The following is a 14,291-nucleotide window of genomic DNA, read 5'->3' on the forward strand; positions in this document are numbered from 1 at the left end:
AATTTCCCCTCTCCTCATGGCTCAGTCAGCCATCAGTTTTGGCGTCAGCAAAGTTTGAATGTATTTTGATAACAGTAAACAAAGAGGTTGCTACTAAAATGTATATACCAGTACTTAGCAGCACTTCCCAAACAATTCCTGTGTCAATTGAAAAAAATATGTGAATCGATAGTATTCCTTTAATGATTTGTAGCTAACTACAGCATACATAGGTCTCAGGTGCCTAACAGTGTAGCAGTAGCTCTGTGTATAGGATTCCTTGTAGCACGAGCAATAGAGCTGATATATTGTTTTTGTACGAATATAGCCTTTAACAAGAATTCTGATTCTGTGAATGTGAATTCCCAAGCAGTAAGCAGTTACTGTATTTTTAGATCCAGTCCCATGTATCAGTCAATGGAACCCTGAAAGACTAGAATACAAACATTCAGCATATATTTGCAAACTAGTCTCAAGAGGACAGAATGGGGACTGTGGAGGAGATTTCTCACAGAGAGCGAAGTCATTTTACATTATAATGTGTTTATTCAAATACTTGGCTTATAACATTCATGTCTGCCCCACACCAAATATCCCAAAAGGGCCTTGTTTATATTGTATAATGTTTCGCACTAATGCTGCCCATAGCTTCCTAATTTTAGCATAATTTGCTTAAAAGAGCATTTCTAAAGTGTGGGAAAGGTGACTGGAAACTGGAAAATTACAGTAATAAACAATGCATTTGCAGATGATAATAAATGATAATAATACGAGCTAAAAACAAACATGTAAAATGCTGAAAAGTATGTGTAAAACTAATAGAAATCCTTCATCAAAGTATATTTTTAAATCAAAGTACAGTTTGTAAATCTAAGTATAGTTTTTACTGCAAAATGCAGCAAGCTTTAAAGAAATGTTCTTCTAAGGGACTTATTTATTTTTGTATAATTAACATTGAGGCCCAGTGCACACCAAAAACCTCCAACAGATCCGCAAAACGCTAGAGGTTTTTGAAGCAGATTTTCAGAGGGATTCTAGGCATGTTTAGGGCCCGTTCTCACCTGAGCGGGAATCGCGCGATTCCCGCTCACGGCAAACCGCTAGCGGTTCTGCAAAAACTGCTACACAATGTAGCGAGTGGCAGTGTTCTCACTGCCGCGGTTGCAGTTAGCGATAACCGCAACCCCGCTGCATGCAGCGGTTTGCCGGCGACGAGCGTTCCACGATTAGCGATCGTGATTAGCGTGCACGGCACGCTAATCGCGATCGCTCCAAAACCGCCGCAGTATCCAGTGATTTTTCCGCGCTACGCGATTGCAAGTGTGAACGGGCCCTTAGAAAGATTTTCTAAACATGCCTAGCGTTTTTTGGAGCGTTTTTGTGTAGCAGATTTCATATATTGTTACAGTAAAGCTGTTACTGAACAGCTTCTGTAACAAAAACGCCTGGAAAACCGCTCTGATCTAGCATTTTTCAGAGTGGTTTGAGCTTTTCCTATACTTTACATTGAGGCAGAAATGCATCTGCAAACCGCAAAAAATGCTGCAGGAGCCTTGTTTGTTAAAAACCTCAATCAGCTGGTGTGCACCATCCCATTGAGATACATTAGCCAAGTGTTTTCACAGGCGGCAGCGGTTTTGAAAACGCTACCAAAAACGCTTGGTGCGCACCAGCCCTGTGTCAGATATGGCTACTGATGTGTCTCCTTGATGGATGGCTAAGTAAAAAGTTATGGTTTATTTGTAAGAGTAATATGCAGACATGTGTTTCTATAATTAGGGTACACATCTAAAAATATGATTACGAATTAATAGAAATTAACTATTTTGCAGATAATTCACTCTTGATTTCTGCCCCCATATGTGGTAATTCTGAGTTTTCTGCAGAACTGTGCAATTTTATTAACCACTTATGCTGTTCGCAGCGGTATATCTATTCCCCACAGGACTTCAGTTCCTGCCCAGGGGTGTAGATATACATCTATTGCTGTGAACGGCAGCCGCTCGCTCCTGCGCTGGTACTGTTTTACGTACTGGCTTGAGAAGGGATTCAAACCCTGGTTAAAGGATCAAAGCCTACATCAAAGGCAACAAAGGCCTTAACCAGTACGCTATCCAGCAAGCTCCATAAATACATTGACAAGAGAGTGTGGTGTGGAGGACCTTGATGGGTCCTGACCTCAGGAAAAGCACAATTAGCAATAGCATATGGCACTGCTGAGGTGGTAAAGCTGAATTATTTTGAAGTCTTCCATGCACTTATATTTACAACAACCACTTCTCTAATTTCCCTATTTTCTAAGTGGACATATCAACTTTGTGCATCTATACCTTTGACTGTGTGTTCTATTGAAAATGTGTGATACTCACACAAATAGGAATTATATCGATCTCAACCACTATTAATAATCTGTTGTTTTTCACAAGTGTCATCCTCTTGTACTTAGCAGACATGACTATTGTTTAACTACTGAAAGACTACCTAACTTAAACCAGCAACCCTAGCCAGTACTCACGTTCCATCATATTTCTTGTACTTTGCTTTATGTGGGCACTGGCACTATTGTATAGCTGAGCATCATCTGTTGCTATAATTGATAGTAGAACTCAGCTGTGTTCTAATCAATAGCCAGTGTTCAGTTATATAGCAGTGGAGCACATAGTCGAATAGCACATAGCTGAGTGCCAGCGCCCAAGACAAGCATCCAGAGCCGCTAAGGCGGAATTTTACATTGGGCTTTATGGCAGCACCATACTGTATTTAAATGTAATGAATATTATCAGCTGGCCGGATCAGCTGCTCGATACACGGTACAGAAACGTACTGTGTATCCCCAGCATTAGGGTGCTCATACACACATTGATCCCATTTGAATCCTGGCAGCTTCAATAACGTTGATAGAATCTGCTGTAAATAAATCCCCCCAGAATCTCCTGTTGATTACATTTCAATAACTTTGACTACAAACTAATCAAAAGTATCAGTCGGACAGAAGGAAAAACCTGGGTCGAGTAATGGTGGGACTATAGTATTGCACTGCATCGGACAGTGCAACAATGCAGTTTAATCAATCTTCAATAGTTTCCAGTGTGGCAATTAATAAATGTATGGCCAGCTTGCACAGCCAATGTAGTCTTAGCACCAGCACAATAAGAACTTGGTAACTATGATTACTATTGTCCTCCTGCAGAAAGTGCTTTTCCTTTTCTTTTTCTTTTTTTTTTTTTTTTTGTACAACCCCTGTATTTACCAGCAGGATGCTTCAGTTCAGGGGACATGTAACCCTCCTTCCCTCCTGAATGGACTGCCACCAGCATGGGCAAATTGATGTCCTGATGCCACTCATTTCCCTCTGCATTACCTCTCCTTCCAATTGAAAGATTGGTAGAGAAAAGTAGCAGGACAGCCGTGCCTCTTCCTACAACTCCCCCCTCCCCTCCATGCTACAGCAATGAACCCCCCCTCCCCCCATGCTACAGAAATGAACCCCCCCCCCCCCCCCTATTCCACAGTGCCACAACCTTTTTTCTGTGTCATCCCTGCTGTCACATTGCCCCCTGCGATCAGCAGAATGGGAGGGGGAGATTATTGGTTGTAACAGACACACCCCTTCAGTATCAAGGAACCTAGCGCATGCTTGATGGGTTCTTCAGGACATCTGAGGGCTGGGACATTACAGACACAAACTAAATATTGGTAAATAATCTTGGCTCGGAAGAGAAGATACAAATAGCTTTTATTTAATAAAGATAGGTTTGAGAAACAGTGGTTTAAGAAATCAATTCATTGTCATGCTAGGAAATCCCAAATTTTGTGAGTGAGCAAACAGTTAGTAGGTGCCATTCAGAGAGCTAAACAGGTGCATCTTTAGATGCCTTGGCTGGTGTGCTTCTTTAGATGTCCCCTGTGTGGCTGCTCTGCATTATCTATGTCACTGAGGACCATTTTGTAATAGAAATATGTTTTTGTCTTTTTTCAGTTCAGCAGTGTAACATCAGATGTATGAATGGTGGCACCTGCAGCGATGAACAATGTAATTGTCAAAAGGGATACACTGGAACGCACTGTGGACAACGTAAGTACTGCATGGTTTTTCAGTGATGTGGCTATTACTAGAGTCTCTATGAACTACTGAGAGGTGGGACAGAACATATCCATGAAAAAACCTGGTTAAAGAATTACTGTAATTTAAGGGAAATAACAATACATTGATATGGTGGAATGTTTCATATGTACGAAGGTTAAGTATACAGAGATTCTGAAAAATACACAAAACTAGTAACATCACATAGGGAAACCCACTGAATGTGGCTTTCCAGACTTTAATGAACAAAGTGAATGTTGGTCCAGCTAGCCTGAAGCTACCTCTCCACATTTGACTTTAATTGGTAAAGAAGATTTCTGCCCTGCATTAATTAAAATACTGTATCCCCCAACTCCCTTTTCTCCTTATAATCAGCAGTCCCAGAAAAATGTAGACGATTTTGTTTAAATTAATTTCCTGGCTAACAAAGTAAAGAAATTGTCACTGGGAGTGTCCTGCAGTCTGTTATTCTACAAGTTGACCCTATTATCTTTGGATCCTTCAGTCAAGCAATCTGTTTCTCTAGTTGTCTTGCTGACTTTCTGGCATAAATCAGATTGTTGACTGAAGCTGGAGTCTGAAGAATATTCAAAGGTTTTACAGATGATCATTTCTAAAGAATGTGTTTCCTAATGAGAATAATAACAATGATGGTGTGTGTGTGTGTGTGTGTGTGTGTGTGTGTGTGTGTGTGTGTGTGTGTGTGTGTGTGTGTGTGTGTGTGTGTGTGTGTGTGTGTGTGACACTAAAGCAGCCATACACACTTTTCACTGTTGTGAAAGAAACAAATATTCTTTATGAATGAGGCTAAAGGTGGCCATGCAATGGTCTATTTTTACATCGATATCTATCTGATTCTGTCATTTGGTCAAATCTGCTAGAAATAAAATGATGCCTGGCTGAAACCGTTTGACTTGAGTTGATTGCACCAGATAAAATATATCACTCGATCGGTGGCAAGATGGGAGCGAGGCGGTAGCAGTGTTCGATTTGGGGATGAGTAACACCCAGTGTAGGTAATGGAGCGTACACTCACCTGTCCTGTCCTCAAACAAACTCCTGTTTCTTCTCTCCATGGGGGCCGGGTGCGACGGTGGACAGGTGAGTCTAAGCTCCACTGCAGTGCCCGGATCCAGCTTGGTTGTTTGCAAGAGCGAATGCCACTGATTTTGTGGGACCTGTACTAGATTTCCATTTGAAATTATTACAAATGATCCTTTTCTGCTTTGATGCAGAGCTTAATTCATAGATCTTCCAGCATTCCTTGTTACGGTCTGCTGTGATCCAGGATAGGGATACAAACATTCACCACTTACAAACAGACAATTTTTAAAAATTCAGTCCAGTTTTGCTGGATCACTTATATTTTCCAGCGTTCTTCAGCCATCACAAATCCGCCCTTATCTGCTGGTAGAAAACAAACATTTACAAAAGCCATGAAGAGTAGCCTAAACGAAATCTAAGCCTTATAGCAGTAGAAGTAGATGCACAAAGACATTCAAGGCGGGAAACATTCCGAGTCTCTGACTTACAACTAGCAGTCATAAAACATCCATTATCAAGAGTCTATGGTGATGAAAGGTTAAATCTGTTCCTGGTTACATCAAACTGTGTACGACCATTGTTCTTTCTGCTGCCTTTCTTAATAAAACCAACAGTGGAAGTCACGTAGAGGACAACCATGGGAATGGATGTACTAGATGAAATGAGGCAGTAAAAACCAACTATCCATACTTCAGACATCTCATCATATGCAGGAATATAAAAGAGAGCATTTTGGCTGTTTAAAGTGAGCACAGCTTCATTTCATTGCACATTGCTGAATGTGTTTTATGATCATTCTGTGACTGCTGGTGAAAGGAATCAATGATAGATATTTGAACCACAACGACATAGATAAAAAGTTATGTTTATTCAGATGTATCATTATTGAGCATCAAGATGTACTAGTTGTTCTTACGGTTTTTGTTTGTTTAACTTGCAGCTGTGTGTGAACATGGATGTTTAAATGGTGGAAGATGTGTGGCTCCTAATCGATGTGCCTGCACATACGGCTTCACAGGACCACAGTGCGAAAGAGGTAAGTCATTGTATTTCTGTATTCTACATCACTGGCATTGTGTTACAAAGCATAGAACTTTTTTTTTAAACAATTTAATATAATCAAAAGGCAAAAATGTCAGTCACAAATCAGCCATATTAAGTGCAGCATGAACACAGCAAATATTCTACCATTACAATTTGCTGTGGTATCATCAGCATACCAAAAGCATAGAACTTTTAAGTGCTGTCACTAAAGGATTTCATACAAATCAATACTGAAGCTGAAAAAAAAAATGAGCGACATACTAACCTATGGAGAAGAAAGGCTCTGGGTCCTACAGAGCCTTCTCGGCCCTTGCTCCATGCAGTTCTTTGACCAGTTGGTGGAATACCCCTTTGGCCCTCCTCAGGCAATCTTTGAAAGTACTCATGTCCCCGAGTACTTCTGAAGACGAGTGGATCTGTACTGTGCACACGTGAGTTTGGGCTTGTGCATGCGCAGTATGGATGCAATTTATTAGGGGTCGAGTTATAAAGAAATGGTGATCAGCTAACAGATCTCTTCCATGGTTGATTTTTTAAAAAATCAGACTGCCCTTTCCAAATCTGCTACTCCATTAACCTGAATAAAGTAATGGATCACCAGCCGTAATACCTATTTCTTTCTAGAAAATGTAGTGGTAAATGGCCCATCAATTTGCACTGCAGCCATTTAATGCTACTTTTTAAAATGGCAATCTCTGAAACTGGCAAACAAAAATGTCTGACTCCAACATTTCTCCACTGTAGTCTATGTTTTCTGGCAGTTGATTGCTTGGCACTCAGGATGATTGCAAAAGAAAAGGAAAGACTGTGTTTTGACCTGGATTTGGGCCAATTGGCCAAATTATTACAAGTACCACAAGCACAACGTTTCAACCTGTAGGGTCTTTTTCAAGTGCTAACAGAACCATTGTGCAACAACTATTACTACAAAATTGGAGATAAACACAGGGAGAGGGATTCCCTGTTCAAAACGCCTGCCAGGGGCGTTCTTGCAGGATTTCTCCCTGACCACGCCCTCTCTCTCCCTGGCCATACCCCTTGCCACTCCCCCACCTCCCTGCACGCTGGATGAGAGAATGAATCTCTCACCTCAGCGTCGGGACCCATAGGTAACAAAAGTAAAAATGGGCCAGTGCGGCCCACAGGAGAAGCGTTTTTTGCAGCTACCTGATCTGCTCGGTCCCACAGATCAGGCTTTTTTTTCAATGTTTTGAGCTCACCTCGGGCTCTCTTTAAAGAGCAACTTTAACCCAGGATTGAGCTTCCTCCCAATTAGTAGCCGATACCCCCTTTCCCACAAGAAATCTTTTCCCTTTTTTGTAATAATTCACTGTCCTGTTTCTATGACCAGAGATATTCTTTAATCTTTTCCTGTGTTTTCTCTTTTTCTATACTTGATCTTTCAGTCTTGCTTGCAGCTATCTTCATCCTTCCCTCCTTCTTTCTTCTATGTGCTTGCTGGGTCTCTCTCAACATTCAGTATCTTCAGTTGGGGCAAAGATGGGACTTGTTGACTCCGCCCATCAGCTAAGGTACTAGCCCACTTTTTGCTGGTGTTTATGTGTTGAGAATAAATGTTAGCTCATATTAGATGCCTGTCTGAAAAGCCTGTGATCACAGTTATGCTCTATACACAGTCATGTCCATAGCAGTGAAGCTGAATGAATGCTTCATGCCTCAGAAAAAGTATATGACTGGAGTTCTTGGAATGGTTACCCCATCAGAGGATTCTCACACACTTGGCTAAAATGTGTTTAAATGGGACTTGAATTCATACTTAAAAAACTGCTGATAAAACTGCTAATTTGTTTAATAAACTTAAAAAAAATATACAAATTCTTAAAGAACAACAGATAGAAAATGGGTTCCTTTGTTGTTAAAGGACAAATGAAGTGAGATGTATATGGAGGCTGCCATATTTATTTTCTTATAAGCGATACCAGTTGCCTGGCTAGCCTGTTGATCCTCTGCCTCTAATACTTTTAGCCACAGACCCTGAACAAGCATGCAGCAGATCAGGTGTTTCTGACATTATTGTCAGATTTGACAAGATTAGCTGCATGCTTGTTTCAGGTGTGGGATTCAGACACTATTGCAGCCAAAATAGATCAACAGGGCTGCCAGGCAACTGGTATTGCTTAAAAGGAAATATAAATGGCCTCCATACACCTCTCACTTCATTTGTCCTTTAACAACAAAGGATCCCATTTTCTCTCTGCATTCTGTGTTCCTAGATAAAAAATGTCCCTTCCTCACCAAGGTAAACACCCAGAATTTATATTTGTTACATAAATGCTATTGTAAAATAGGAAGTGACCGGGGAGCTATTGAGAAGTAGTAATTCTTGAAATGAGATACATTTTATCTCTCTGAAGTGATTGTGCTTCATTCCCCCTCAAGATTAAAGTAAGTGCTGGAATTTAAAGGAAACTTGAGATGGGGGATTAAAAAAAAATGTATATATACCTCTGGCTTCCTCCAGCCCTCTTCAGGCTGTTTCCTCCCCCCCTCACGACCAGAATTGATCCTCCACTAGCCCATCCTCTGCTAGCCGGCACATTAAGTCCTTCAGCCAGGCGTACTGCATATGCGGCCCAGCCTCGAATGCACTCCCAGTGATGGTAGTGCTCTGCGGCTGTGCAGTTGTAGAATGCTCCCAGCAATGGGAGTGCGATGTGGAGTGAGCGCACAGCCAGACTACCCATGTAGCGACTCCCTCCAACTGGAGGAATTACCAGGCCGGCTAGCAAAGGTTTGTGGTGACCCGGGAGAACGGCGAGGGAGCAACCAGCCTGAAGGGGGCTGGAGGAAGCCCCAGGCATGTATAACTTTTTTTTTCGTGTCAGGTACACTTTAAAGGAAAACTTATAAACTCAAAGGACTGCAGGCAAATCAGCTGGCTACCTCAGAGTCCCATAAGTATACCGTAATTGTAATTTACATCTATTAAAGCTAAACACACCTTTCCAATGCTTCTGGAGGTGTGTTACGTTTTTTGTCACAGACAACAAAGGGACACTTTGCGTATTAAGTAGTGATGCATTGTGGGAGACATAATGGGCCTGATTCACAAAGCGGCGCAAAGTGTTTGCACGCCTGTGAAAAGCCCTTTATCACGCCTAAACTCAGTTTAGGCGTGATAAAATGAAACTCGCGCAAAGTTTTGCGCGCGCAATCGCGCAGCGCACGGTGCAGTGCGCGCGATGCGCCCATTAAATCCTATGGGCGCTGCACGCGGAATTGCGCGTAAAACTTTGCGCGTGGGACTTTGCGCGCGATAAAGAGCACAAAGCGGTGCTAACTCAGTGGTGCAAAGCTTATCACGCCTAAAGTCTTTTAGGCGTGATAACTGAGTTATCACCGCTTTGTGAATCAGGCCCATTATGCTCACTCCAACCTGAATAATAGCCAAAAACTTCTGTTTTAAAGGGACACTTAAGTCAAACAAAAAAAATGAGTTTTACTCACCTGGGGCTTCCAATAGCCCCCTGCAGCTGTCCGGTGCCCTCGCCGTCTCCCTCCGATCCTCATGGCCCCGCCGGCAGCCACTTCCTGTTTCGGTGACAGGAGCTGACAGGCTGGGGACGCGAGTGATTCTTCGCATTCCTGGCCACAATAGCGCCATCTATGCTGCTATAGTATATATCATATACCATATAGCAGCATAGAGGGTGCTAATGTGTCTGGGAACGCAAAGAATCACTCGTGTCTCCAGCCTGTCAGCTCCTGTCACCGAAACAGGAAGTGGCTGCCGGCGGGGCCAGGAGGATCGGAGGGAGACGGCGAAGGTACCGGACAGCTGAAGGGGGCTACTGGAAGCCCTAGGTGAGTAAAACTCATTTTTTTTTGTTTGACTTAAGTGTCCCTTTAAGTAGGCACCTTTCTGTTTTGCATAGCGTTTTAGTAAGAAGGCTTTTTGGTCCATTTTAGCCCCTTACACACTTCTAGGAGTTCTGGATCACCATGAGCTTCCTGGACAATCTGTAACTTTGTACAACTTCAGCTGATTTGAGTAGAAATATGTCAGTACATGTGTTGAGACTTGGATTGTACAGTGCTACTTGACTGTTTCAACCAGCTCTGTGCTTAAACATTACATCAGTTTCCTCCTGTTTTGTTGTGGACAAAGTGTGCTGTCATGTTGGTTTTCACTGTACGGAGTCTCTAGGAAACAAAATACTGCCATCACCTTTTTAAAAAACACTAAGTTCTGCCAAAGGATTTTATTTACGACGCAAATGTGGCAATGAGTGGATTACTCCATAAATTATCCACTCTTAGCTTGTAAAGAAAGGCTTTAGTGAGTTACTAACTGTGGTATTAGCAGGCAGAGAGGAAGACACGTGTGAACAATCCAGGGTGTGTTGGACATTCACAGAACACTCTGCTCACTACCTCACAAACAAGATGGCTGCCGCAGCCGCACAGAGGCGATGATTTCTGCATGGGTGACCAATGAGAAGAGATGTCTCAGGAACATTCTGATGTGTAATATTTGGCACCGCTGGCACGTTTCATTTCAGGGGCTTATACAATTCAGGTTTTTTATTAAGTGGGTGAAAAGGTGCCAGAATTAATCATGCAGATAGCTACTCAACTCCACCCGTGTATCCTTTCATTTTAGTTTTGGATGAGTGAGGAAGGGTTAGAATCTCTTTTATAGCTTTCTGCATTAATGCTGTGTAGATCTCCTCTTCCAGGTGTCACAGGTACAGGAAGTGATGACAAATCACGTTGGTGGAAACACATGGCAATAAAAAGCCTGGCAGAAGGTTCCTCTACTCCCTACTAAATAAGAAGGTGTGGGCGGAGGTCGACTTCACCACTGAATTTGTATTGCCTGGCTTCTCTGTTTCATACATTTCGCAGTGCTGACATTGTGGTCTGGCTCTCTTATTAATGTAGGATGTTAGTAAAGCTTCCTATTTACATTGATAGTAGCCCACTAATCTCTCGGAGAGATGCCTTCTGAGGAAAGCAATAGACAAAGCATAATCCTAGGCTTTAAACACATTGTACAGCACATACATGTAATCTTTTTTATTGTGTGGGAGGAGGAGATCCACAAGCAGCAGCCCACTTAAGTCATTTCTTTGCTGCAGATTTATAGCCTGAATGCATGAGGTTCATGTGTCTGCCGTACACCAGTGATTCTTCCCTTAGGAAGGGAGGTTCTCTAGGCAGAGTGCCAAGCCTATAGAGATTTATGATAAGAGAGAAACAGAAAAATCAACCACATGCTTCTTACCATATGGAGTAAAATATGCCATGATAGGAAAGTCTCAGTTCTAAAGCAGCAATGTTTGTATCTTGTGCAAACAGAGGCTTGGAATGGGCTGTTAATGTCACATAGATTAGGGCATACACAGAAGACGAGCTCTGAGGCTTGCTGCAAGCGTGCCCTGAGCTTATCCATTACGCTGCTAGGGGGTAACAATTTGGAATACTATGTAAATAATACGACTCACTGTTATCTATTGGAATACAAAATACCATTCCTCTTATAAGGAAATAGATCACAGCTGTTTTCTCTGCTTGCCCCCACCTGCTCCATTTTAATGCAAGTGTTAAGGAAAAACCTAGCTTTTAAAAATAAAATAAAAATACTGAGATTCATTTTAAGTTTGAGGGGCCTTATTTATAAGTTGTCGGAAAGCCATCACTTTATGAGAGACGGACTAAAATGCGCCTCCACTGAACCATCTGACGTTCACATATGACTAGTTGGACTTCTACACGGTGGGGATAATTCTGATAACAGTCATGTAGTTGGACAGCTCTGTTCATACACACAATTACTGTTGCTCGGAGGAATCGGGATTTGTTCCCTCAGGCGACAGTTTGGGGACGTGTTCTGATTGGGATGAAGTTCCATTCTTGGTCACGGTTTCTCTTTAAGTTGTGTAGGTAAAACCAACACTACAGTTACATTTCAGAACTGTATATGCAGTAATCAATAACAGAGGTATTGACAAGTTACTTGTATTCAGTATTCTATTAGAATGGAACAAGCCTTATTAGTGTGGTTATTTGGAAGATGAAAGTAGATTTGGCAGAGAGAGTCCTGTGATGATATGGGGTTCATCACATCCAGTTACCTCCCTGCTGAGCTCAGTGGTTTGTTACTGTTGGAAAGACTACACATCAGCATCCCCATAGGATGCAGAGAAGAATGTTGTGGAGTGATGATCAGCATGGTAAGACATCTGCCCTCACGCTCTTCCGTAGGAATCCACTGTAAATATTTGTGCATTGTTGCTACAGCTGAATGATGACATTTACGTCCGGAGAGTGTATTTACGTACATGTAACAAATGGTTACTATCACTACGGGGCCTATGAGATGATTTACATAGTGTTACAGTAGCTATGTGCGCACTTCCAGGAATCTGGAAACATTGCGCTGCATTCTCTGCTGCCACCCATCTCCATGAAGCATCTGGACTATTGTAATTATTTAATCTGTCCTACATCATTGTTTGGATGCAATACTTTATTGGACAGTGATCATTCCTGGCCGGCGATCCCGGGGACAGATGTGGCCTGCTGGCTTCATATTGTGTACAGAGCTGCAACTTGTGCTCCCTCCGTACAGCCCAAAAAGACCAGAGGGGCTATTTCATCCATTTTTACTCTCCCAATTCCCAGGGCCACTGCAGAGTCTTGTTTTCAATGAAATATAGTAATCCCAGTATAAACAAATACACATTTATACAGAATTCATGCTTCATAATCAAAACAGCAAACACACATTTTTGGATAGCAAAAAAAGTGTGTATCAAAAGAAGAAATACAATATGATCTGATTATTAAGAGAATGATACTGAATCTCAAAGTAATTTGGTGTATTTATTTATTTAATTATCATATTTATAGCCAAAAAATTAGGCCTAGTTCCAGTATTTTTATTTAAGAATTAGGCCTAGTTCCAGTATTTTTATTTAAGTTTTAATTCAGTAATAAATATGTGAAAGACACTTACTATTCTTATTTGTGGTAGTGAAAGGTAGATGTTGTTGCTATGGGTTACTGCGTATGTGCATACCATAAATCAGTGATGGCTAATCTTGGCACTCCAGCTGTAGCCAAACTACAAATCCCATCATGCCTCTGCCTCCTCAAGTTATGCTTAGTGCTGTCAGAGTATTGCAATACCTCATGGGACTTGTAGTTCCACCACAGCTGGAGTGCCAAGGTTAGCCATCACTGCCATAAATAGTCCCCAAACTCCACATAGTCATTTTTGGGCTTTAAAGAGGATCTGTAGTGACATGGGGCCTGATGCTCTAACTAGCGGTAATATTTCCGTGCAGAGACAGTGCGTGGTAATATTACCAGTACTATCAGCAGTGGGCTGTGAGTTACGCTATTAGTGTGACCAGCGGTACTCCAGTATTCCATAATCTACTCCATGTATATTTTTTACTGGCTTCAGAACTGTCAGTAAACAAACATTTACACCACTTGTGATAAATGTCAAAATGTAAATTGAGAGGAGGAAAGATTTAACAATAACAGGCAAGTGCTGACTGAGTTATTAAGGAATATTGTAAAAAATAAGCAATATTATTAGCTACATTATTTTCAGTAGAGTTCCTCTTTAATGCTAAATATATTCAACTTTACACCTGATGACATTTCTACCCCACAAATAATATGGGAAAAAAGATTGAGGTTGCTTCTGGCCAGAGGAGAGTACAGAGAGCTCAGCAGTATTCAGTACTCTAAGCCCACAGCATTACCCAGCATATCAAGTTATCTTATGTAGCAACTCACCATCCTTATGAAAAGTAATGCACACTCCAATACCATTCAGTAATGTGCTTTCTGAATAAGTGCCTGATGGTTGCAGCGGTGGGCAGACTCTTAGCTCTCTGTCAGTCTCTTCCTAGAGGTCATGTTTTACGGCTACAACATTACAGCCTTGAAAGTTGTTGAAAGGTTTAATTACACCAACAGGGAAGTGTAAATCGGAGAGGCGTTAGTATCTCAGTGTTTATTCAACTTGTCATTAACTCACTGGCTTGTTTAAAGATGAGAACCAATTAAAAACTCCAGAGCAAGTTACTATTTACATTAGCTATGAGTTAGTAATGTCCTTTCTGCAAACATTTTTTTCTTGTTTAACCTCTGAAAGTGG

The 14,291-nt window shown here is 41.6% G+C and overlaps 1 protein-coding gene across 2 annotated transcripts in view; it reads left to right on the top strand.

Annotated features, from left to right (window-relative positions):
• Nucleotides 1-14,291, top strand: part of FBN1 (fibrillin 1) — a 291,197-nt gene that overhangs the window by 83,257 nt on the left and 193,649 nt on the right. For both annotated transcript variants that reach the window (XM_068275426.1, XM_068275425.1), the window contains 2 exons: nt 3,959-4,054; nt 6,048-6,143. In XM_068275426.1, coding sequence (XP_068131527.1) covers nt 3,959-4,054; nt 6,048-6,143 — 192 coding nt within the window. The remainder of the gene's footprint in view (nt 1-3,958; nt 4,055-6,047; nt 6,144-14,291) is intronic.

The sequence above is a fragment of the Hyperolius riggenbachi genome, chromosome 3 (genome assembly GCF_040937935.1).
Source record: "Hyperolius riggenbachi isolate aHypRig1 chromosome 3, aHypRig1.pri, whole genome shotgun sequence".
Taxonomy (NCBI): domain Eukaryota; kingdom Metazoa; phylum Chordata; class Amphibia; order Anura; family Hyperoliidae; genus Hyperolius; species Hyperolius riggenbachi.